Source organism: Coregonus lavaretus, assembly GCF_964263955.1.
Source record: "Coregonus lavaretus genome assembly, chromosome: 15".
Taxonomy (NCBI): domain Eukaryota; kingdom Metazoa; phylum Chordata; class Actinopteri; order Salmoniformes; family Salmonidae; genus Coregonus; species Coregonus lavaretus.
The window spans coordinates 20,744,894-20,771,159 of NC_140002.1; the positions used below are offsets into that span (position 1 = coordinate 20,744,894).

Below are 26,266 nucleotides of genomic sequence, written 5' to 3' on the forward strand. Positions count from 1 at the left end.
ATTTTCCATGACATACTATCCAAGTGAAAGTTATGATCCCAATGACATCACCTGTTAAATCCACTTCAATTAGTGTAGATGAAGGGGAGGACAGGTTAAAGAAGGATTTTTAAGCCTTGAGACATGGATTGTGTATGTGTGCCATTCAGAGGGTGAATGGGCAAGACAAAAGATTGAAGTGCCTTTGAACGGGGTATGGTAGGTGTCAGGCGCACCAGTTTGAGTGTCAAGAACTGCAAAGCTGCTGGATTTTTCACGCTCAACAGTTTCCCATGTGTATCAAGAATGGTCCACCACCCAAAGGACATCCAGCCAGCTTGACAACTGGGAAGCATCCCTATGGAACGCTTTCGACACCTTGGGAGTCCATGCCCCAACGAATTGAGGTTCTGAAGGCAAAAGGGGTGCAACTCAATATTAGGAAAGTGTTCCTAATGTTTTGTACCCTCGGTGTCTAGACTTGATAGTTCATGCAGCTTTTGTATTCTGATTGACTAGTGAACACATTATGCGTCTACACCGACATTTAAATGTCGACTGCGTCGGGATTCCCTTTTCCCGCGCTATATTCAAATGCCAGTATGCATTCTGTAAACGGTGGAAGCGCCTCAATCTGATAACACAACAACTTGATGGCAGTAACCAACCACTGGTGGTCAGGGTTTCTCTTCAGTCTGGACGCAACCAGGCTACCTACAGCGCATACAGTGGGCGACGTCGTCAGCAATTCGACCACAACTCTCCATAAAACGTATGTTTTGGGAGCGAGGCTAGGAAATACGTTCCTAGCCTGTGATATTGTTGTTTGGCTAGAGTTATGCTAACCTGTTTGCAATCCCTTTTGCTTTGCTAGCTAGCTTGCTGGCTAGTTAGCTACAGTAGTTGGCTACTGCCATCAAGTTGTTGCTATCAGATTTAGCCTGTTTTACAATTTGCAGAATGCGTACCGGCATTTCAATATAGCGCGGGAAAAGGGAACCTGGACACGGTAGATACATTTAAATGTAGGTGTAGTAGACGCATGACGTGTTCGGAATTCCATGATCAGAACTCCATGATAAGAATAAGAAAGCTGCATGAACTGTCAAGTCTAGACACGGCCTTAGTGATGCCAGTGTAACTGCAATGTAGCAAGTGACCCCAGATGATAAACATGCACATTTAGTGAGGGCGTTCTGTGAGAACAAGCGAATGGGTCCCGAAAGCTCGCGAGATTCGGTGGGCAGGACGGAGAGCTAGCGAAAGCTGAACAGTCTGTCGGAGGCAAGTAAAACTAAAACCAAGCACAAAGATGTCTGGACGCTCGGTTCGCGCTGAGACACGAAGCCGCGCTAAAGATGACATGAAGAAGGTGATGGCGGCCATTGAAAGGGTCAGAAGATGGTAAGTACAACACTGTTTATTTGTGTGAAAGATCATAAAAGATTGCGGATACAGAAAGTTCAGCGACACGGAGGCGTGGTTTGAGACAGAATGACAGCGAAAGACCGAGAGCACAGCCAATGAGAAGCACTGTGAAGCTTTCTCCCTCGAGACAAGTGGCTTTTCAACAAGAGGCGACCCAAAAGTAGACTTGCGCAAAGCTCGTGGAAAGCTCGTTAGCTAGCTTGCTAATACGCTTATAATTGGTGAATGGACAGACAGGCTAGCAAGCGAACTATGCAGTGTCATGTAGTAATCAATAAGATACTAGCCAACCATAGCCAGTGAGGTGTATCCTCGCTTATTTGTAGCAGCTTCCACTAATATCATCGCACTCATTGGTATAATTCCACTCTATGGAAAGGATATGTAAACGGTTAATGCTATCCGGGATCCTTGGGACGTCCATACCCTAACCTTTACCATTTTACATTTCAACTTCAATGGGTGCACTTGACCCTTGAACTATCTGACTGTAAAGGAGAGCACTCATTGTTTTCTACAGGGAGAAGAAATGGGTAACTGTCGGAGACACATCTTTGAGGATATTCAAATGGGTGCCAGTGGTGGATACAAAAGAAGTAAGTTATTTTCTTATTTAATAACCTAAATAGCAATGTCAGTTTGTAATGCTTTGTCTTCTTGTAGGAGAAGAGTAAGGCGGTCCCGGTTGGAGCAGTCAGGGAGCTGAATAGCTTCTCCACAGATCCAGCCTCAGAAAACACACATTCAAGTCTTCTCGATTTTCATGGTGAGAATGGAGAACCGTTTTCAGTGACATACAGTGCATTCGGAAAGTATTCCATCCCCTTCACTTTTTCCACATTTTGTTATGTTACAGCTTTATTCTAAAATGAATAAAATTATTTCCCCACCCATCAATCTACACACAATACCCACAATGACAAAGTCGAAAACAGGTTTTTAGAAATGTTAGCAAATTTCTTAAAATAAAAACAGATACCTTATTTACATAAATATTCAGACCCTTTGCTATGAGACTCGAAATTGAGCTCAGGTGCGTCCTGTTTCCATTGATCGTCCTTGATGTTTCTACAACTTCATTGGAGTCCACCTGTGGTAAATTCAATTGATTGGACATGATTTGGAAAGGCACACACCTGTCTATATAAGGTCCCACAGTTGACAGTCCATGTCAGAGTAAAAACCAAGCCATGAGGTTGAAGGACAAAAAATGTCTGCAGCATTGAAGGGCCCCAAGAACACAGTGGCCTCCATCATTCTTAAATGGAAGAAGTTTGGAACCACCAAGACTCTTCCTAGAGCTGGCTGCCCAGCCAAACTGAGCAATCGGGGGAGAAGGGCCTTGGTCAGGGAGGTGAACCAAGAACCCGATGGTCACTGACAGAGCTCCAGAGTTCCTCTGTGGAGATGGGAAAACCTTCCAAAAGGACAACCATCTCTGCAGCACTTCACCAATCAGGCCTTTATGGTAGAGTGGCCAGATGGAAGCCACTCCTCAGTAAAAGGCACATGACCGCCCACTTGGAGTTTGCCAAAAGGCACCTAAAGGACTCTCAGACCATGAGAAACAAGATTCTCTGGTCTGATGAAACCAAGATTGAACTCTTTGGCCTGAATGCCAAGTGTCACGTCTGTAGGAAACCTGGCACCATCCCTACAGTGAAGCATGGTGGTGGCAGCATCATGCTGTGGGGATGTTTTTCAGTGGCAGGGACTTAGAGACTAGTCAGGATCGAGCGAAAGGTGAACAGAGCGATCCTTGATGATAACCTGCTCCAGAGCACTCAGGACCTCAGACTGGGGGGAAGGTTCACCTTCCAACAGGACAACGACCCTAAGCACACAGCCAAGACAACGCAGGAGTGGCTTCGGGACAAGTCTCTGAATGTCCTTGAGTGGCCCAGCCAGAGCCCGGACTTGAACCTGATCAAACATCTCTGGAGAGACCTGAAAATACCTGTGCAGCGACACTCCCATCCAACCTGACAGAGCTTGAGAGGATCTGCAGAGAGGAATGGGAGAAACTCGCCTAATACAGGTGTGCCAAGCTTGTAGCGTCATACCCAAGAAGACTCATGGCTGTAATCGCTGCCGAAGGAGTAAAGGGTCTGAATACTTATGTAAATGTGATATGAGTTTTTAATAAATTTGCAAACATTTCTAATCACCTGTTTTTGCTTTGTCATTATGGGGTATTGTGTGTAGCTTGATGAGGGGAAAAAAACTAATTTTAATCAATTTTAGAATAAGGCTGTAATGTAACAAAATATGGAAAAAGTAAAGGGGTCTGAATACTTTCCAAATGCACTGTATGACCTCACCATATGCTGTTCTAGAGCTCTCTCCATTTCCTCCTATTCCTGTACTCTCTTCCTCCCCAGATGAGAACAGTAACCAGAGCTCCCTGTCTGATGCGTACCAGCCCAAAGTGGACAGCAGCAGTAACTCCAGCCCCCAGCCGAGTGAACCTCTGAGCCCCAAGAACCTGTGTGACTTCCGCACAGATGACTCACAGCCCCCGACTCTGGGCCAGGAGATCATGGAGGGTGAGACAGACAGACAGAAGGACAGACAGATGTACACACACTTACCTCTACATGGAAACGTTAACTGAAGATCTTTTTCAATTATTTTGATGTCAACTAATAAGGTCACATGTATCTTCTGATTCTTAGAGGTGTTAAGTAAATGTCTATTTATTAGACTTTTTTTTGTTTTCAGAGCCGTCATTGCCAAGTGAACTGGCTGACGAACCTCCATTACTGATTAAAGAGGACCTGTTGCCACTCACTACTCAGGTAAAACGCATCGAACATCTCAAGGATCATTCCACTTCGACACCACAGCTTTGTTACTCAACCTATTTATACTGAACAAAATTATAAGTTCAACATGCAACAATTACAAAGATTTTCAGAAAATCAGTCAATTGAAATTAATTCACTCGGCCCTAATCTATGAATTTCACATGACTAGGAATACAGATATCTGTTGGTCACAGATACCTTAAAAAAAAAAAGAGGGGGGCATTGATCAGAAAACCAGTGAGTATCTGGGGTGACCACCATTTGCCTCATGCAGCACAACACATCTCCTTCGTGTTGAGTTGATCAGGTTGCTGATTGTGACCTGTGGAATGCTGTCCCACTCCTCTTCAATGGCTGTGTGAAGTTGCTAGATATTGGTGGGAAATGGAACACGTCGATCCAGAGCATCCCAAACATGCTCAATGGGTGACATGTCTGGTGAGTATACAGGCCATCGAAGAACTGGGACATTTTCAGCTTCCAGGAATTGTGTACAGATCCTTACGACATGGGGCCGTGCGTTATCATGCTGAAACTTGAGGTGATGGCTGCGGATGAATGGCACGACAATGGGCCTCAGGATCGCGTCACAATATCTCTGTGCATTCAAATTGCCATTGATAAAATGCAATTGTGTTTGTTGTCCGTAGCTTATGCCTGCTCATACCATAACCCCACCACCACCATGCGGCACTCTGTTCACAACATTGACATCAGCAAACCGCTCGCTCACACGACGCCATACACGCTGTCTGCCAAGAAGAGCATACTTCTCCACCGTGCCAGTGGCCATCAAAGGTGAGCATTTGCTCACTGAAGTCGGTTACGACTCCGAACTGCAGTCAGGTCAAGACCCTGGTGAGGATGATGAGCACGCAGATGCTCTTCCCTGAGACGGTTTCTGACAGTTTGTGCAGAAATTCTTTGGTTGTGCAAACACAGTTTCATCAGCTGTCCGGGTGGCTGGTCTCAGACCATCACACAGGTGAAGAAGACTGATGTGGAGGTCCTGGGCTGGCATGGTTACATTTGGTCTGCGGTTGTGAGGCCAGTTGGACGTACTGCCAAATTCTCTAAAATGACGTTGGAGGCGGCTTATGGTAGAGAAATGAACATGAAATTATCTGGCAACAGCTCTGGTGGACATTCCTGCAGGCAGCATGCCAATTGCACAATCTATCAGAACTTGAGACATCTGTGGCATTGTGTTGTGACAAAACTGCACATTTTAGAGGGGCCTTTTAAAGTGCACCTGTGTAATGATCATGCTGTTTAATTAGCTTCTTGATATGCCACACTTGTCAGGTGGATGGATTATCTCGGCAAAGGAGAAATGCTCACTAACAGGGATGTAAACAAATTTGTGCACAATATTTGAGAAGAACAAGCTTTTTGTGCTTTTTTTTTCAGCTCATGGGACTAACATTTACATGTTGCATTTTTATATTTTTGTTCAATATACTTTCAAGACAACACATCAGACTCAGTTTGTCCAACAATCTACTCAGAACATTATACATTAAACTGATAAAACATGGATTCAAACAAACCTAGCTGTATTTCCCCACACAGGAGGAAGAGGAGTGTTCTGGAGCTCCGCCACTGAAGAGGGTGTGTTCTGAGCAGAACTCCATCCTGCAGAGCTCCTCCATGATGAGCTAACACTTAGCATCAGGGTCAGACCCATTTCACTTCAGGCACTTTGTTGAATCTTGTTTTTTGATTTGGAAAAATTGTCTTATCATTTTCAATGAAGGACATTTCTGGTTCACAAATTGAACAAAACATAAAAAAAAAAAATGGAACTCAACTAATTTGCTGATTTAAAAATAAAATGATTTGAGCCCTGCTTAGCTTTTAGTCAGCGAGTTGCACGACCGCAAGTCTATCCTCCGATGACTGCAATAGACACATTTTAAGGGCCAGACATACAGTGGGGAAAAAAAGTATTTAGTCAGCCACCAATTGTGCATGTTCTCCCACTTTAAAAAGATGAGAGAGGCCTGTAATTTTCATCATAGGTACACGTCAACTATGACTGACAAAATGAGAAAACAAATCCAGAAAATCACATTGTAGGATTTTTAATGAATTTATTTGCAAATTATGGTGGAAAATAAGTATTTGGTCAATAACAAAAGTTTCTCAATACTTTGTTATATACCCTTTGTTGGCAATGACACAGGTCAAACGTTTTCTGTAAGTCTTCACAAGGTTTTAACACACTGTTGCTGGTATTTTGGCCCATTCCTCCATGCAGATCTCCTCTAGAGCAGTGATGTTTTGGGGCTGTTGCTGGGCAACACGGACTTTCAACTCCCTCCAAAGATTTTCTATGGGGTTGAGATCTGGAGACTGGCTAGGCCACTCCAGGACCTTGAAATGCTTCTTACGAAGCCACTCCTTCGTTTCATCTTCAATGCCCTTGCTGATGGAAGGAGGTTTTCACTCAAAATCTCACGATACATGGCCCCATTCATTCTTTCCTTTACACAGATCAGTCGTCCTGGTTCCTTTGCAGAAAAACAGCCCCAAAGCATGATGTTTCCACCCCCATGCTTCACAGTAGGTATGGTGTTCTTTGGATGCAACTGAGCATTCTTTGTCCTCCAAACACGACAAGTTGAGTTTTTACCAAAACATTATATTTTGGTTTCATCTGACCATATGACATTCTCCCAATCCTCTTCTGGATCATCCAAATGCACTCTAGCAAACTTCAGACGGGCCTGGACATGTACTGGCTTAAGCAGGGGGACATGTCTGGCACTGCAGGATTTGAGTCCCTGGCGGCATAGTGTATTACTGATGGTAGGCTTTGTTACTTTGGTCCCAGCTCTCTGCAGGTCATTCACTAGGTCCCCCCGTGTGGTTCTGGGATTTTTGCTCACCGTTCTTGTGATCATTTTGACCCCACTGGGTGAGATCTTGCGTGGAGCCCCAGATCGAGGGAGATTATCAGTGGTCTTGTATGTCTTCCATTTCCTAATAATTGCTCCCACAGTTGATTTCTTCAAACCAAGCTGCTTACCTATTGCAGATTCAGTCTTCCCAGCCTGGTGCAGGTCTACAATTTTGTTTCTGGTGTCCTTTGACAGCTCTTTGGTCTTGGCCATAGTGGAGTTTGGAGTGTGACTGTTTGAGGTTGTGGACAGGTGTCTTTTATACTGATAACAAGTTCAAACAGGTGCCATTAATACAGGTAACGAGTGGAGGACAGAGGAGCCTCTTAAAGAAGAAGTTACAGGTCTGTGAGAGCCAGAAATCTTGCTTGTTTGTAGGTGACCAAATACTTATTTTCCACCATAATTTGCAAATAAATTCATTAAAAATCCTACAATGTGATTTTCTGGATTATTTTTCCTCAATTTGTCTGTCATAGTTGACGTGTACCTATGATGAAAATTACAGGCCTCTCTCATCTTTTTAAGTGGGAGAACTTGCACAATTGGTGGCTGACTAAATACTTTTTTCCCCCACTGTATGTAAGGACCACCATACTTGTTATGGTTTTATATTGAATCTCTTTCAAAGTGATTTAGTTTCTCCCTCAAAGGACCCATGAATATGTAGTTTATTTTACACTATTTAGTTTCAATGGATTAACAGCCAAATACAAAACCAAAGCACTCTACCAGCACTCTCGAGGTAGTGCAGTCTGGTAGGTTACATGTCTGTCCTTTTAATTTTATTTGGGAAATACCGTTTACTGTCTCCAAAATGTAAACTATTTATTGCAAAGCAATGACAGGCAATTTATGAAGTAATAGTTGAATTAAGCTATGGTCAGTGTTGTAGGTTTCAAGTCTGATTGGCTCTATTTTGAATGCAGCTTCATATTGTGCCATTGCCACTTGTTTACTCAATGCTAGCTGTCAGGATCTTTGTCAGTTTTGCCGATTTCTAAATCAAGTGTTATATCCGTCCATCCAGGACACACTGGTGTGCAAATCAAACGCACAAAGTTTAACATTGTAGAATGTTTCAAAATTACAAGTACTGTATCTGATGTTTTTGAAGTTACTTAAATTATGATACTAGGTCCTTATGTTTTATTTATCTCTTAAAGATGTTGTCTCAGTTATTTAAGTAAGAGTCATTTGTAAAATGAACACAGATTGTTTGTCTAAAATCTGGCTTGAGTTATCGTCCTTAGTAACCCAAAGAAGCACTTGTCTTTCTCAGAGAGATGTTTTGTCATATTTTACTTGAGTGAAATTAGGAAATTTATTTTATCAGGTTAGCATGTACACTGACCATTTGATGTTATTTTGGAGTAATTGTAATACTTAATAGTAACCATTTTATTATATATATATATATATATATATATATATGAATATACTTTTTTTTTTCTTTTTTTTCTGACAATCGACAGCAATTACACACAGGTTTGGCAAATAGATCATTGTGTAGTGGTTCGCCATTTATGAAAGAAATGCTGTAATATTTGGGACTGGGAGACAAAAGTTAACTCCCGCAATATCGCTAGTTATTACCAACTTATAGCAGTTTTAATTTTCAGTCTTATTACTTCATAGTACTGTTAGTCTCTTGATAAGACATAATTATTTCCAGTGATGCCAGTATGTTGAATGGGCCACTAAAATGAAGGCATTTATAATGTAATGACTTCTGCATCCACATTTAAATGACCACCTTGCAGATTAATTTGGGATGGTAGTCCTATTCTGCAAATGGAGAATTTTATTTTTCAAGAAGGATGTTTGGAGAAGAGTTTGTAAAGAGTACTTTGTATTTTATTGTAATTTTCCAAGTACAAATTATTTTATAAAGGAGTATGGAGTTGGACATCTGTGCACATTCTATTGTTTGAATTTCTTTTAGAAAACACATGTGTTTTAGTGAATGGGTTTGATTGAAGTGTTATATGCCTTAAGAAATGTGTTGTACATCAGTTCTACATCTAGAGGGAACTAGGCCATAAAGGAATCTTTCCAATAGATGGAGCTAGAGGAGTGCACACAACCAATTCCAGCAGTTGACAGTGTACCTTGCTTTGGTGTGTGCTTAATTTATTTAAAGTTTAAACATTACACACACAAGCATGTATGGGTAATTAAGTAATCTCGGCAAACCAGAACCAAATTGTGCGTGAGCGCTATGTTTTCGTCCGTCACGAGAGACGTGTGTGTGTGAAATGAGATCTTTAAGAACATGTTATCACACAATACAAATTACAATTGAATCTCTGTTTACAGATCGGATATTACTGTAAGGACACTATTCAATCCGTATCGCAGAAGTTAAGCGTTACATTTGTGATTTAAATTGAAAGGCAATGTTCCCGCATTAGTGGAGACTGCATTCACGGTAAACGCTACATGTCGGCTCAATCGGAAATTACCTTTACATTTCTATTGCTTCAGCGATACAGATTGAATAGAGCCCTAGATCTAATCATGACATATTTCATCAACTTGTGACACTTCTCAAAATTGATTATCATACACGTGCCTGTCTGTACACAATTTATTTAAAAAAACTGTTCAGATAGATGGCACATGGCTGGTCTGTGATACAGTATTCTTCCAGGACAGGGCCTGCTATTGTTCAGCAGTGTCCCATGTGACGAGGACAATGAGGTGCACAGTAAGATCAGCCCAGCCAAATGTCTGTACTGTATTGTAACTACTGTGGAAGTTGTTACTGTAGTCATCCAGGCCTACGTGCAAACCGCCTGACTACTGACTCACACTGGCAAACGATATGTCTCTCCATCAAACATCAATAGCCTGTGCGTGTGTGCACCATGAACAAACATTTACAGAAATCATTGTTCAAGCTTGCAACTTACATATTGCACCACATTGTGGCATTATCTCTCTATGAATTGCAAAAAGCCATTTGGAACTATGGACCTTTTGATCATTGACAGGTACAGCATTCAATACATTTTCAGAGGATAAACTCCAAAGTAATGCAAGAAGATTTAAAGCCATTAAATTCTCTTTATTTTGTAAAGAGAATTTAATGGCTTTGAAAATCTTGCATTACTTTGGAGTGTATCCTCTGAAAATGTACTGAATGCTGTACCTGTCAATCCTTTTCTCCCAACCTTCTCAGAACCTTTTGAATAACAACCCATAGCAAGTGAACAGATATGACATTGACCTTTAATATTAATCACAGATTTAAAAACAAACATTTATTATTAATATACCATCAGCTTGCCTGAACCGAACACTGTCATCTTATCATCTTTATGGACATCAATTATTTTTGAAATGTTTGAATACACCTATACCTGAATATCATACATACAGTTGAAGTCGGAAGTTTACATACACCTTAGCCAAATACATTTAACTCAGTTTTTCACAATTCCTGACATTTAATCCTAGTACAAATTCCCTGTTTTAGGTCAGTTAGGATCACCACTTTATTTTAAGAATGTGAAATGTCAGAATAATAGTAGAGAGTGATTTATTTCAGATTTTATTTATTTCATCACATTCCCAGTGTGTCAGAAGTTTACATACACTCAATTAGTATTTGGTAGCATTGCCTTTAAATTGTTTAACTTGGGTCAAACATTTCGGGTAGCCTTCCACAAGCTACCTACAATAAATTGGGTGAATTTTGGCCCATTCCTCCTGACAGAGCTGGTGTAACTGAGTCAGGTTTGTAGGCCTCCTTGCTCGCACACGCTTTTTCAGTTCTGCCCACAAATGTTCTATAGAATTGAGGTCAGGGCATTGTGATGGTACCTTGACTTTGTCCTTAAGCCATTTTGCCACAACTTAGTATGCTTAGGGTCATTGTCCATTTGGAAGACCCATTTGTGACCAAGCTTTAACTTCCTGACTGATGTCTTGAGATGTTGCTTCAATATATCCACATAATTTTCCTTCCTCATGATGCCATCTATTTTGTGAAGTGCACCAGTCCCTCCTGCAGAAAAGCACCCCCACAGCATGATGCTACAACCCCCGTGCTTCACTGTTGGGATGGTGTTCTTCGGCTTGCAAGCGTCCCCGTTTTTCCTTCAAATATAAAGATGGTCATTATGGCCAAACAGTTCTATTTTTGTTTCATCAGACCAGACGACATTTCTCAAAAAAGTACGATCTTTGTCCCCATGTGCAGTTGCAAACCGTAGTCTGGCTTTTTTATGGCGGTTTTGGAGCAGTGGCTTCTTCCTTGCTGAGCAGCCTTTCAGGTTATGTCGATATAGGACTCGTTTTACTTTGGATATATATACAGTACTTTTGTACCTGTTTCCTCCAGCATATTCACAAGGTCCTTTGCTGTTGTTCTGGGATTGATTTGCACTTTTCGCACCAAAGTACGCTCATCTCTAGGAGACAGAACGCATCTCCTTCCTGAGCGGTATGACGGCTGCGTGGTCCCATGGTGTTTATACTTGCGTAATATTGTTTGTACAGATGAACGTGGTAACTTCAGGCGTTTGGAAATTGCTCCCAAGGATGAACCAGACTTGTGGAGGTCTACATTTATTTTCTGAGGTCTTGGCTGACTTCTTTTGATTTTCCCATGTTGTCAAGCAAAGAGGCACTGAGTTTGAAGGTAGGCCTTGAAATACATCCACAGGTATACCTCCAATTGACTCAAATGATGTCAATTAGCCTATCAGAAGCTTCTAAAGCCATGACATCATTTTCTGGAATTTTCCAAGCTGTTTAAAGGCACAGTCAACTTAGTGTATGTAAACTTCTGACCCACTGGAATTGTGATATGGTGAATTATAAATGAAATAATCTGTCTGTAAACAAATGTTGGAAAAATTACTTGTGTCATGCACAAAGTAGATGTCCTAACCGACTTGCCAAAACTATAGTTTATTAACAAGAAATTTGTGGAGTGGTTGAAAAACGAGTTTTAATGACTCCAACCTAAGTGTATGTAAACTTCCGACTTCAACTGTATATATTAAGGTTCTGCGTTTGCTTCAGTGAAATAACCAGACGCTCATTTAAAACACTCCCACTAAACACATTTGTAGAGGGCCAGTGACTATTTAACCTTGGGCTAGCGGCAGTTAGTGGTGACATGAAATCATGATGTTTTAAGGACGAGGGTAGCTTACAGCAGCAAATTCCTTGACATCAGCAAAAAAAACTTTCCTCTCTAATTTGACATTTAATTATTCCTCTGTCAGTTCTCAACTGTCTACAAATTAAGTGCCACACTGACATGTTCAAGTAGATAAAGACAATTGGATTCTGTATCGCTACTCGGTGTCAGCTCTGCTGCAATGGTTTCTGGGTCTTGAGATCAAACAGAAAAAGACAGGAAATGAACACAATGCTTCTTGCTCTGTCGTCATGGACACGTGGGCCAGATGGCTGGGAGAAGTGCTCTCCCAGGATAGAAACAAACACTACATCTCCCATACTGCACTGGGACACTGCAGGGCTTTGGCCGGACTTTTTATGAGTCTTTGAAATATTATTCTATGTCCCAGAACTGTGTGGCCTGATCAGTGGCAAATTCATTGACGACCAGGTGGTCCCTCTCAAAACCTGTTCCACCTGAAAGACATTTCACAAATGGTTCCTTTTAGGCAACAATCTTTCTTCTACTGTGTCTTGGAGACAACTGAAAATAAGTTACGTCCTTGCTTTTTTCCCCTAATGATTGGTATTTGTATAACTGGAAATACAGCATTTCCTGGTTCTGGGAATAACCAATTCTATACCAATACAATTTCTACCTCTTTTCTGAGACGGCTCTGCAAATATGGTTGTTATGATCTCAAAATAGATCCTCCACTAAGTATAGCATACGGTAGTTGAGTTTCAGCAGCAATACACAACAGAAACCTGTCTGATCTGTCAGCTCTCCACTATTACAGTAGGCTCCTCTGTGTTTATCAAAGACCATACATTATAGTGTAACTCTTATGGTCTCACCTCTCAAGTCCAGTACTAGTTTGTGGTTGAGATGGGAAGAGATGGTTCCGTTGTGGTTCAGGCTCCATCTTTGGTGTGTGCGTCCATGTTCCGGCCACAGGGCCACTCTGGCCCCCACTGTGGCCTTCCCCCCGATCACTGAAAGACATGCCTTACTGGCCTACAGGCAACACACACCTTGTCAGTATTTCACACAGATACTGCATAATACACACACACACACACATGCACAGATACTTACCATAGCATACCATAGGGAAGAGGATTGCATATTTCCCAGAATATTCCCATTCTAGTTTTGCGTAAATGTTGAGACTTTACCTCTTTCACTCCCCTCATGCATACACACATATGGTTGTCACACCCTCTAGTACACCACTTCCACTGCATGCATGCATGCACACACATTCACTCACTCACTCACCTTGCAGCGGAGCAGTCCTCCAGTGAAGAGCCAGCGCTGGGTGTCCAGAGAGCAGGCCGGGGACAGGGTCACTCTGGCTGGGGACGAGTCGTCCTGGTCACTCTCAGAGGTTAGCAGTGAGCCCAGAGCACGGCTCCTCACCTGTACATACAGCCTGGGCTGGAGGGAGACCACACACAAAGCACACAGTACAGACTGAATGAGGATCAACAACTTTCACAGCACATTATATAGACCCTAGGCAATGCTGCAAGGAAACTACATTGTTCACAAAAGGGAAAAACTAACTTATAACTTAAAATAACTTAAGTGGTTACCTCGCATCGGGTGTGTAGGTTTCGCCAGTTGTATTGTACTCCAACTACACTGAACAAAAATATAAACGCAACATGCAACAATTTCAAAGATTTGACTGAGTTACAGTTCATATAAGGAAATCAGTCAATTGAAATAAATTCATTAGGCCCTAATCTATGGATTTCACATGCCTGGGAATACAGATATGCATCTGTTGGTCACAGATACCTAAAAAAAAAAAAGGTAGGTGCGAGGATCAGAAAACCAGTCAGTATCTGGTGTGACCACCATTTGCTTCATGCAGCGCAATACATCTACATCGCATAGAGTTGATCATGCTGTTGATTGTGGCCTGTGGAATGTTGTCCCACTCCTCTTCAATGGCTGTCCAAAGTTGCTGGATATTGGCAGGAACTGGAACACTCTTGCCATACATGTCAATCCAGAGCATCCCAAACATGCTCAATGGGTGACATGTCTGGTGAGTATGCAGGCCATGGAAGAACTGGGACATTTTCACCTTCTGGGAATTGTGTACAGATCCTTGCGACATGGGGCTGTGCATTATTACATGAGGTGATGGCGGCAGATTAATGGTACAACAATGGGCCTTAGGATCTTGTCACGGTATCTCTGTGCATTCAAATTGCCATTGATCAAATGCAATTGTGTTTGTTGTTCGTAGCTTATACCTGCCCATACCATAACCACACCATGGGGCACTCTGTTCACAACGTTGACATCAGCAAACTACTCGCCCACACGACACCATACACGCCATCTGCCCAGTACAGTTGAAACCGGGATTAATCCGTGAAGAGCACACTTCTCCAGTGTGCCAGTGGCCATCGAAGTTGAGGATTTTCCCACTGATGTCGGTTACGAGGCCGAACTGCAGTCAGGTCAAGACCCTGGTGAGGACGACGAGCACGTAGATGAGCTTCCCTGAGACGGTTTCTAACAGTTTGTGCAAAAATCCTTTGGTTGTGCAAACCCACAGTTTCATCAGCTGTCCGGGTGGCTGGTCTCAAACGATCCCCCAGGTGAAGAAGCCAGATGTGGAGGTCCTGGGCTGGCATGGTTACACGTGATCTGCGGTTGTGAGGCTGGTTGGACGTACTGCCAAATTCTCTAAAACAACGTTGGAGGCGACTTATGGTAGAGAAATGAACATTAAATTATCTGGCAACAGCTCTGGTGGACATTCCTGCAGTCAGCATGCCAGCTGCGCGTAGCATTGTGTTGTGTGACAAAACTGCACATTTTATAGTGGCCTTTTATTGTCCCCAGCACAAGGTGCACCTGTGTAATGATCATGCTGTTTAATCAGCTTCTTGATATGCCACAGCTGTCAGGTGGATGGATTATCTTGGCAAAGGTGAAATGCTCACTAACAGGGATGTAAACAAATTTGTGCACAACATTTGAGAGAAATACGCTTTTTGAAATGGAACATTTCTGGGATATTTTATTTCAGGTCATGAAAAATGGGATCAACACTTTACACGTTGCGTTTGTATTTTTGTTCAGTGTACTTACTTTTGCAACAAAGTAATAATAACAGTTGCTATCCTACTGGTAGTTCCTCTAAGGACTGTGTAATGTGAAAACCGCTATGTAACACATGACAGCTAGCACTGCCATCTATGGTACACAGCACAGACGAGAGTGCTTCACTCAGAGGTCAATGGGAAACGTGAGCCATGCCACATTAAATACGTGTAAGTGGAAGAACCTACAGGTAACTGCCAAAATAAAGGAAACACAGGAGTAAATGAGGGATACAAAGTATATTGAAAGCAGGTGCTTCCACACAGGTGTGGTTCCTGAGTTAATTAAGCAATTAAAACATCCCATCATGCTTAGGGTCATGTATAAAAATGCCCAGTTGCCCATTATTTTGGCTACCATGGCTAGAAGAAAAGATCTCAGTGACTTTGAAAGAGGAGTCTCAAAGTAGCAGAGGGGGTTTAAAGGGTGTGTATGTCTCAGTCACCAGATCTCAACCCAATCGAACACTTATGGGAGGTTCTGGAGCGGTGGCTGAGACAGCGTTTTCCATCAACAAAACACCAAATGATGGAATTTCCTGTTCAAGAATGGCTTCGCATCCCTCCAATAAGAGTTATAGCCACTTGTAGAATCTATGCTAAGGCGCATGAAGCTGTTCTGGTGGCTCATGGTGCCCTAACACCCTATTAAGACACTTTATGTTAGTGTTTCCTTTATTTTGGCAGTTACCTGTATAGAGCCCCACAGTGGAGGTGTCATAATACCCATAAAACTTAGTGGTCAAACAGGAAAATGGATCCAATCGTTTTTCCGCCATTCATTTTTCCCATAGGGAATTTTAGAAACACTTAAAATAAGGGCTGTGTTTCATGTAGCCTTACCATGGCATGACGTTTTGATAACCATGTAAATCTCTCTCGGACAAGGTGTCTTTTATCAATATATTCACCTCCAATTACTCTCAGATTCGAAAATGCTAATTAGCATCAAAGTAGACATCATGCAAGACTACAAATCCCTGCACGTCATCTCTAGCTGACGCCTTTGCTAACAGGTAGTGTCCATTTAAAACTTGCACAAGACAGTTCACAGAATTGTCAATTTAAAGAAATGTTGGCAATTTATTCATTACAAAATGTAGCTAACATGAATTAATCTAGAGATTCTTACCTTTGCCTCAATTCGTCAGTCTTGCCCAGATCATCATGGCATTTGTAGTTCTTTATGATAGCCACATTATCAGCTAATTAGCATTTCATTTGGGGGGGGGGTAAATACAGGTATTGATAAAAGTCACCTTGTCCTAGAGAGATTTACACGGTTATCAAAACGTCATGCCAGGGTAAGCCTACATGAAACACAGCCCTTATTTTAAGTGTTTCTAAAATCCCCTATGGGAAAAATTAATGGTGGGAAAATTTTTTGAAACATTTTCTTGTTTGACCACTAGGTTTTATGACTAATACTGTGGTACTCTATAGAGCTGCATATGGCTCCAGTCAAATCAGCTCGAGCGAGAAACGGGTATAAATCACCACAACCCCTTTCACACCGTTTGCCTTGTCAACAAACAGTGAGAGAAGCGCTCCGCCACACATATACACACACACACGTACGCACACACACACACGAGTCAGTGCTAAGCCCTGTGTCGCTCACTGGGTATAAATAACTTTCTGGGAAGTGGGTTTTATCAGGACCCAGCAGGCTTCAGGCTCAAAGTCCCAAGCATGGAGCTCCTCTTATAAAATGGGTCAAAATCATGTATAGTAACCCTAGGTGTAAAATAGTAAATAGTGGCTATTTCTCAGAAAGTTTTAAACTGTCAAGAGGAGTGAAACAAGGTTGTCCACTATCGGCATATCTATTTATTGTGGCCATCGAGATGTTAGCTATTAAAATCAGATCCAACAATAATATCAGGGGATTAGAAATCCAGGGCTTAAAAACAAAGGTGTCATTGTACGCTGATGATTCATGTTTTCTTTTAAATCCAAAACTAGAATCACTCCACAGCCTCATAGAGGATCTAACCTCTCTGGATTACAACCAAATTATGACAAATTTACTATATTACGTATTGGATCAATAAAAAATAAAAATAGTACATTGCCATGTAGTTTACCAATAAAATGATCTGATGGTGATGTGGATATACTCGGAATACATATCCCAAAGGAAATAAATGATCTCACTTCAATAAATTATAATAGAAAGTTAGCAAAAATAGATAAGATCTTGCTACCATGGAAAGGTGGGTGCCTGTCAATTTGTGGAAAAATCACCCTTTGCTTATGGTCTTGCCTACGCCTAGCGAACAGTTTTTAAAATTATATGAGAAAGAAATATTCCATTTTATTTGGAACGGCAAGCCAGACAAAATTAAACGGGCCTATTTATATAATGAATATGAATTCGGACGACAGAAATTATTAAATATTAAAGCATTAGACCTATCACTAAAAGCTTCAGTCATACAAAAGTTATACTTAAATCCGAACTGGTTCTCTAGCAAATTAGTAAGATTGTCTCACCCAATGTTCAAGAATGGCCTTTTTCCCTTTATTCAGATTACAACCACTCACTTTCAGTTATTTGAAAAGGAAATCATCTCCCAGATATCACTATTTCTACAAGCCATAGAAAGTTGGTTGCAATTTAAATGTAATCCTCCAGAAACGACAGAACAAATAATGCAACAAATATTGTGGTTAAACTCAAATATAATAATTGACAAAAAACCTTATTTTTTTGACAAAATGTTTAAAAAATGTATAATCTTTGTAAATGATATCATCGGTAGGACGGACTGGTGGAGTTATGTCGCACATGCAGCTAACAAAAACATATGGAAATGTCTGCTCTACCCAAACTTACAACCAAATAATTGCAGCCTTACCGCAAAAATGGAAGAGGAAAGTGGAAGGAGGAGAAAGTAAGGAACTTGTCTGTCGGCCTTGCATTAAATAACATAATTGGTTAAGGAAAACTGTGATAAATAAAAAAGTATATCAGTTTAATTTAAGGACCAAAGGATTGACAGCCGTCCCATATAGATTGCAAAATAGTTGGGAAGAGATTTTTGACGTACCGATCCCATGGCATAGTGTTTATGAACTGATACGCAAAACGACACCGGATTCAAAACTTTGAATCTTTCAATTTAAATTATTATATAAAATTCTTGCTACCAATAGAATGTTATTTATATGGGGGATACAATCTTCCCAGCTCTGCAGATTTTGCTGCGAAGAGACAGAAATTACATCATTTGTTTTGGTACTGTCCATTTGTAGCTTGTTTTTGGACACAGGTCCAGGAATGGCTAAAGGATTGCAATATTTACCTGGAGCTAACCCTGCAGATAGCATTACTGGGTGATCTGAAAAGTCATAGTCAATCGATCAATAACATAATAATACTATTAGCAAAAAAAAATTCAATTCACAATCTGTAGAAACAATGAGAATAGAAAGGTTCAGAACTTTTGTAAGACATCACAGTACAGTTGAAATATATATGGCAAATAGAAATCCTATATGGATGGTGTTGAATGGGAGGTGTTGAATGGAATTGAAGGATGGGACTAATAACAACTAACAACAAACAATAACAAGATAACTAATAATGTAGGCACGCTATGTCCATAATAAGAGTATGGGTTGTAGGTTGGGAGCTTTTGTGAAGGAGCACAGTTAGAAAGATATGGCATATACAAGCGAACCGGATGGACATCATGAAAATGATCAGGAGAGGTTGAGAGTAGAAGAAGTTCAGGAGAAAGAACAAACAAAATGTAATTATTGTAAAATTGACTGTGTCCATAAAATGTAGATAGTGGGTATGGGCTGGAAGTAGAGGCCTAGGCGTTGTTGTTCACTAGTTTACTCCAAGTGGGGATTGGAAAGTATGTATGTGTATGTATGTATATGTGTATGTACAGTGGGGGAAAAAAGTATTTAGTCAGCCACCAATTGTGTAAGTTCTCCCACTTAAAAAGATGAGAGAGGCCTGTAAATTTCATCATAGGTACACGTCAAATGAGAAAAAATCCAGAAAATCACATTGTAGGATTTTTTATGAATTTATTTGCAAATTATGGTGGAAAATAAGTATTTGGTCAATAACAAGTTTCTCAATACTTTGTTATATACCCTTTGTTGGCAATGACACAGGTCAAACGTTTTCTGTAAGTCTTCACAAGGTTTTCACACACTGTTGCTGGTATTTTGGCCCATTCCTCCATGCAGATCTCCTCTAGAGCAGTGATGTTTTGGGGCTGTCACTGGGCAACACAGACTTTCAACTCCCTCCAAAGATTTTCTATGGGGTTGAGATCTGGAGACTGGCTAGGCCACTCCAGGAACTTGAAATGCTTCTTACGAAGCCACTCCTTCGTTGCCCGGGCGGTGTGTTTGGGATCATTGTCATGCTGAAAGACCCAACCACGTTTCATCTTCAATGCCCTTGCTGATGGAAGGAGGTTTTCACTCAAAATCTCACGATACATGGCCCCATTCATTCTTTCCTTTACACGGATCAGTCGTCCTGGTCCCTTTGCAGAAAAACAGCCCCAAAGCATGATGTTTCCACTCCCATGCTTCACAGTAGGTATGGTGTTCTTTGGATGCAACTCAGCATTCTTTGTCCTCCAAACACGACGAGTTGAGTTTTTACCAAAAAGTTCTATTTTGGTTTCATATGACATTCTCCCAATCCTCTTCTGGATCATCCAAATGCACTCTAGCAAACTTCAGACGGGCCTGGACATGTACTGGCTTAAGCAGGGGGACACGTCTGGCACTGCAGGATTTGAGTCCCTGGCGGCGTAGTGTGTTACTGATGGTAGGCTTTGTTACTTTGGTCCCAGCTCTCTGCAGGTCATTCACTAGGTCCCCCCGTGTGGTTCTGGGATTTTTGCTCACCGTTCTTGTGATCATTTTGACCCCACGGGGTGAGATCTTGTGTGGAGCCCCAGATCGAGGGAGATTATCAGTGGTCTTGTATGTCTTCCATTTCCTAATAATTGCTCCCACAGTTGATTTCTTCAAACCAAGCTGCTTACCTATTGCAGATTCAGTCTTCCCAGCCTGGTGCAGGTCTACAATTTTGTTTCTGGTGTCCTTTGACAGCTCTTTGGTCTTGGCCATAGTGGAGTTTGGAGTGTGACTGTTTGAGGTTGTGGACAGGTGTCTTTTATACTGATAACAAGTTCAAACAGGTGCCATTAATACAGGTAACAAGTGGAGGACAGAGGAGCCTCTTAAAGAAGTTGTTACAGGTCTGTGAGAGCCAGAAATCGTGCTTGTTTGTAGGTGACCAAATACTTATTTTCCACCATAATTTGCAAATAAATTCATAAAAAATCCTACAATGTGATTTTCTGGATTTTATTTCCACAATTTGTCTGTCATAGTTGACGTGTACCTATGATGAAAATTACAGGCCTCTCTCATCTTTTTAAGTGGGAGAACTTGCACAATTGGTGGCTGACTAAATACTTTTTCCCCCCCACTGTATGTGTGTATGTGTATGTGTATATATATATGTATATGTATGTATATATGTGTATATATATATATATATATATATATATATATATATATACATGTATATATATTTTTTTTAAACATGGGGGATTGGAAGTGATGCAGACAATTACATTGATGGAAGTTACAATCTATCTGCAATATTAAGCTGATCTACCCCCAGAAAAAAAAAAATAATAATAATAATAATAATAATAATAATAATGCACTGTTGTTTCTCTTTGCTTATTTGAGCTGTTCTTGCCATAATATGGACTTGGTCTTTTACCAAATAGGGCTATCTTCTGTATACCACCCCTACCTTGTCACAACACAACTGATTGGCGCAAACGCATTAAGAAGGAAAGAAATTCCACAAATTGACTTTTAACAAGACACACCTGTTAATTGAAATGCATTCCAGGTGACTACCTCATGAAGCGTGCAAAGTGTGTGCAAAGCTGTCATCAAGGCAAAGGGTGGCTACTTTGAAGAATCTCAAATATAAAATATATTTTGATTTGTTTAACACTTTTTTGGTTACTACATGATTCCATATGTGTTATTTCATAGTTTTGATGCCTTCACTATTATTCTACAATGTAGAAAATAGTACAAATAAAGAAAAACCCTGGAATGAGTAGGTGTGTCCAAACTTTTGACTGGTACTGTCTATACAGTTGAAGTCGGAAGTGTCCATACACTTAGGTTGGAGTCATTAAAACTAGTTTTTCAACCACTCCACAAATTTCTTGTTAACAAACTATAATTTTGGCAAGTCGGTTAGGACATCTACTTTGTGCATGACACAAGTAATGTTTCCAACAATTGTTTACAGACAGATTATTTCACTTATAATTCACTGTATCACAATTCCAGTGGGTCAGAAGTTTACATACACTAAGTTGACTGTGCCTTTAAACAGCTTGGAAAATTCCAGAAAATGATGTCATGGCTTTAGAAGCTTCTGATAGGCTAATTGACATCATTTGAGTCAATTGGAGGTGTACCTGTGGATGTATTTCAAGGCCTACCTTCAAACTAGGTGCCTCTTTGCTTGACATCATGGGAAAAATCAAAAGAAATCATCCAAGACCTCAGAAAAAAAATTGTAGACCTCCACAAGTCAGGTTCATCCTTGGGAGCAATTTCCAAACGCCTGAAGGTACCACGTTCATCTGTACAAACAATAGTACGCAAGTATAAACACCATGGGACCAAGCAGCCGTCATACCGCTCAGGAAGGAGACGCGTTCTGTCTCCTAGAGTTGAACGTACTTTGGTGCGAAAAGGGCAAATCAATCCCAGAACAACAGCAAAGGACCTTGTGAAGATGCTGGAGGAAACGGGTACAAAAGTATCTATATCCACAGTAAAACAAGTCCTATATCAACATAACCTGAAAGGACGCTCTGAAAGGAAGAAGCCACTGCTCCAAAACCGCCAAAAAAAAGCCAGACTACGGTTTGCAACTGCACATGGGGACAGAGATCGTACTTTTTGGAGAAATGTCCTCTGGTCTGATGAAACAAAAATAGAACTGTTTGGCCATAATGACCATCGTTATGTTTGGAGGAAAAAGGGGGATGCTTGCAAGCCGAAGAACACCATCCCAACCGTGAAGCACGGGGGTGGCAGCATCATGCTGTGGGGGTGCTTTGCTGCAGGAGGGACTGGTGCACTTCACAAAATAGATGTATCATGAGGAAGGAAAATGATGTGGATATATTGAAGCAACATCTCAAGACATCAGTCAGGAAGTTAAAGCTTGGTCGCAAATGGGTCTTCCAAATGGACAATGACCCCAAGCATACTTCTAAAGTTGTGGCAAAATGGCTTAAGGACAACAAAGTCAAGGTATTGGAGTGGCCATCACAAAGCCCTGACCTCAATCCTATAGAACATTTGTGGACAGAACTGAAAATGCGTGTGCGAGCAAGGAGGCCTACAAACATGACTCAGTTACACCAGCTATGTCAGGAGGAATGGGCCAAAATTCACCCAACTTATTGTGGGAAGCTTGTGGAAGGCTACCCAAAATGTTTGACCCAAGTTAAACAATTTAAAAGCAATGCTACCATATACTAATTGAGTGTATGTACATTTCTGACCCACTGGGAATGTGATGAAAGAAATAAAAACTGAAATAAATAATTCTCTCTACTATTATTCTGACATTTCACATTCTTAAAATAAAATGGTGATCCTAACTGACCTAAAACAGGGACTTTTTACTAGAATTAAATGTCACGAATTGTGAAAAACTGAGTTGAAATGTATTTGGCTTCCGACTTCAACTGTATATATTCATTTACAAATGTTACAATTTTTCTTCCACTTTGACATTAGAGTATTTTGTGTAGATCGTTGACAAATCCATTTTAATCCCACTTTGTAACAACAAAATGTGGAAAAAGTAAAGGGGTGTGAATACTTTCTGAAGGCACTGTAGGTTCGAATCTCACTGACGCGGTGCCACAAAAAAAAATTAATCTGTTTGCATGATTAATGCCTAAGCAAATTAATTTTAATGTGTCCTATCTGTGTTTGGAGTTCAAAACAGTTAACCCAAACTAAGCTAGCAGTGTTATTAAAAGTCTTATTGAAACATTAGGTCAAATTTTAAGGAAGTTATTCCAAAACCTCAAAATAACCTATAATTTCCATTCACAAAATGTTAATAAAACTTCCCAGGAAAACTTTCAGGGAACCATAGTAAAATGTTCTCAGATCCTCCCTGCAACATAAACATTGATGTTCCCAGAACAGGCAACATTTTTACTTCCGTTCTCAGAACATTTAAAAAAAACATTCAGTTTTACAGGTCAGGAAACGTATAGCTTTATTCCCAGAACCAATTGGAAATGAAAAACATACGTTCCCACAACTTCCAAGGAACCAAATGTGCTAGCTGGGAAATGACACAGAGTGACTCAAATGTCAATTTTGTGTGTGTTTTACCTGTTTGAGGGGCCGTAAGGAGCCAATGGTGTCCCAGCCACTGTGCTCTCCCCACACAGGAAGCTCCCCTGGCTGCAGCAGCATCTGACGGCCCTTATAGTTACTGTATTCATACACCACCCACCTGCCAAAGACACACACACAGCTGAAACAGGGCCATATTCATTAGGGTGCAACGCAGAGAAACATCTTAAAGCTGAAAATAAAAATGAGCCTTCTTATTGGACAAGTTCAGGTAGTACCTCCCTGTTTCACTTGTTTTCTTACTGAACATGACACACGTCAGAGGCCAAAGAAACAGTAAGTTCCTTCTCTATGTATAGTGTCTGGCAGTAATGTTAGCTGTTCAGTGACATAAGAGGTGATAGGCTATCTCTCTACTCACAGTCCACTGTGGACCTGCAGAGACTGGGTGAAGAAGTCCTTCATGTGGTCTGTGGGCATCACAACAACCATCTTGAGGCCCTCAAAGGAACCCAGGGAAAACAGGCTGATGGACGGGTCGGAGAAACTCTACAGAGGTAACAGGAAGGGAAGGGAGCCATCTTAGATGAGAATGCCATTGGATTTACTTTATGTATGTTCTGTCCTTTTTCAATAAGTGCCTGTATTGAACTATATTAGGGCAAACTACACAATACATCCTTTCTCCCTATATTCGTAAAGCAGTCCACTACTTTTGGCTGGAGTCATACTAAGACTTGTCTCTGGTCAAAAGTAGGACATTATGGGGAAAAGGTTGTCATTTGTGATGCTCCAATGGTGGCTGAACGGAAACTACCTTCATCTACACTACATGACCAAAAGTATATGGACACCTGCTCGTCGAACATCTCATTCCAAATCATGGGCATTAATATGGAGTTGGTCCACCCTTTTGCTGCTATAACAGCCTCCACTCTTCTGGGAAGGCTTTCCACTAGATGTTGGAACATTGCTGCAGGGACTTGCTTCCATTCAGCCACAAGAGCATTAGTGAGGTCGGGCAATGATGTTGGGCGATTAGGCCTTGCTCGCAGTCGGTGTTCCAATTAATCCCAAAGGTGTTCGATGGGGTTGAGGTCAGGGCTCTGTGCAGGCCAGTCAAGTTCTTCCACACCGATCTCGACCAACCATTTCTGTATGGACCTTGCTTTGTGCAAGGGGGCATTGTCATGCTGAAACAGGAAATGACCTTCCCCAAACTGTTGCCACAAAGTTGGAAGCACAGAATCATCTAGAATGTCATTGTGTGCTGTAGCATTAAGATTTCCCTTCACTGGAACTAAGGGGCCTAGCCCGAACCATGAAAAACAGCCCCATACCATTATTTCTCAAACACCAAACTTTACAGTTGGCACTATGCATTTGGGCAGGTAGCGTTCTCCTGGAAAGGTGGCATCCTATTACGGTGCCACGTTGAAAGTCACTGAGCTCTTCAGTAAGGCCATTCTACTGCCAATGTTTGTCTATGGAGATTGCATGGCGGTGTGCTCGATGTTATATACCTGTCAGCAACAGGTGTGGCTGAAATAGCAGAATCCACTCATTTGAAGGAGTGTCCACATACTTTTGTATATATAGTGTATTTATCACCATCTATTTATCATGGCATATAATACTGTTAAACTGAATGTGTGCTCACGTGTCTCATCTAGCTTGTTGTGCTACCTAAAGATAGCAGTAAATGGGCTGAGGTCATGCCAGGTTCACTCACATAAGGAATGGGCCTCAGTGATTTGACAGAAGTGGCCACACAGCCACAGGAAATGAGGTCAGGATAAAGGCCCTCTCCCAGGACGTACTGGTTTCCACAGCAACCCTCCTCATCAAAAAGCAGCCAGCTGGACAGGGGCAAGAAGAGCAGTGAGCGTGAGTAAGACAATCAGCATCACAGACATTGTTCTCTGCCTCCTATGGCAACTACAATTAAAGATACATTGTGGCATGCCTACAGTAGAGTACTGACAAGCCATAATTAGCAACCTATAAAGAAAATTGTTAAGTAAAAATGTGCATTAACCCATAATAATAATTGATTGGATTTATATAACACTTTTCCAGTGCTCAAGGCGCTTTACATAGTAAAAGGGGACATAACTCCACCTCTAGGATCAATACAGATCCAATAGTACAATGGTAGTCCTCTAGTACTCACCTTCCCCTGATGACTCTGAAGGACATGGGGGAGGCAGAGCCACAGTGCCCTGCCTCCGCCTTGTACTCCTCACTCACTCCCCTGTAGTGGGGCTGGCTGTAGGCCCACAGCTGGAGACACAAAAGCACAACTTAGTACACACTTCACAGCTGGATATCAATACTCAGATAGCCCCTTTCCCTAGTCTCTTTTTGACAGGTGAAATTAATGTGGTGTAATTCCATATACATACCAAGAACTTTGGTTCTCCGGTGCAACAAAGGTGCTGCTGTAATAAAAAAAAAGTGTTTTGACAT

The 26,266-nt window shown here is 41.3% G+C and overlaps 2 protein-coding genes across 2 annotated transcripts in view; one reads left to right on the top strand and one right to left on the bottom strand.

Moving 5' to 3' along the window:
* The first annotated feature begins 1,217 nt into the window (after window positions 1–1,217).
* LOC311143032 (B-cell CLL/lymphoma 7 protein family member B-A-like) lies at window positions 1,218–7,549 on the top strand. Its single transcript, XM_084178830.1, has 6 exons — window positions 1,218–1,383; window positions 1,928–2,003; window positions 2,071–2,173; window positions 3,789–3,953; window positions 4,129–4,205; window positions 5,787–7,549. The coding sequence occupies exons 1-6, from the start codon at window positions 1,292–1,294 to the stop codon at window positions 5,874–5,876; spliced, it is 603 nt and encodes a 200-aa protein (XP_084034956.1). The 5' UTR covers window positions 1,218–1,291; the 3' UTR covers window positions 5,877–7,549.
* A 2,784-nt stretch (window positions 7,550–10,333) lies between these two features.
* Window positions 10,334–26,266, bottom strand: part of LOC311143214 (uncharacterized protein) — a 77,495-nt gene continuing 61,562 nt past the window's right edge. The window contains exons 15-22 of the mRNA XM_084179015.1: window positions 26,203–26,238; window positions 25,971–26,080; window positions 25,530–25,656; window positions 24,219–24,346; window positions 23,834–23,957; window positions 13,536–13,694; window positions 13,112–13,271; window positions 10,334–12,730 (exon numbers count right to left, since the gene is read on the bottom strand). Of these exons, the coding sequence (XP_084035141.1) occupies window positions 12,648–12,730; window positions 13,112–13,271; window positions 13,536–13,694; window positions 23,834–23,957; window positions 24,219–24,346; window positions 25,530–25,656; window positions 25,971–26,080; window positions 26,203–26,238 (927 nt within the window). The 3' untranslated portion in view covers window positions 10,334–12,647. The remainder of the gene's footprint in view (window positions 12,731–13,111; window positions 13,272–13,535; window positions 13,695–23,833; window positions 23,958–24,218; window positions 24,347–25,529; window positions 25,657–25,970; window positions 26,081–26,202; window positions 26,239–26,266) is intronic.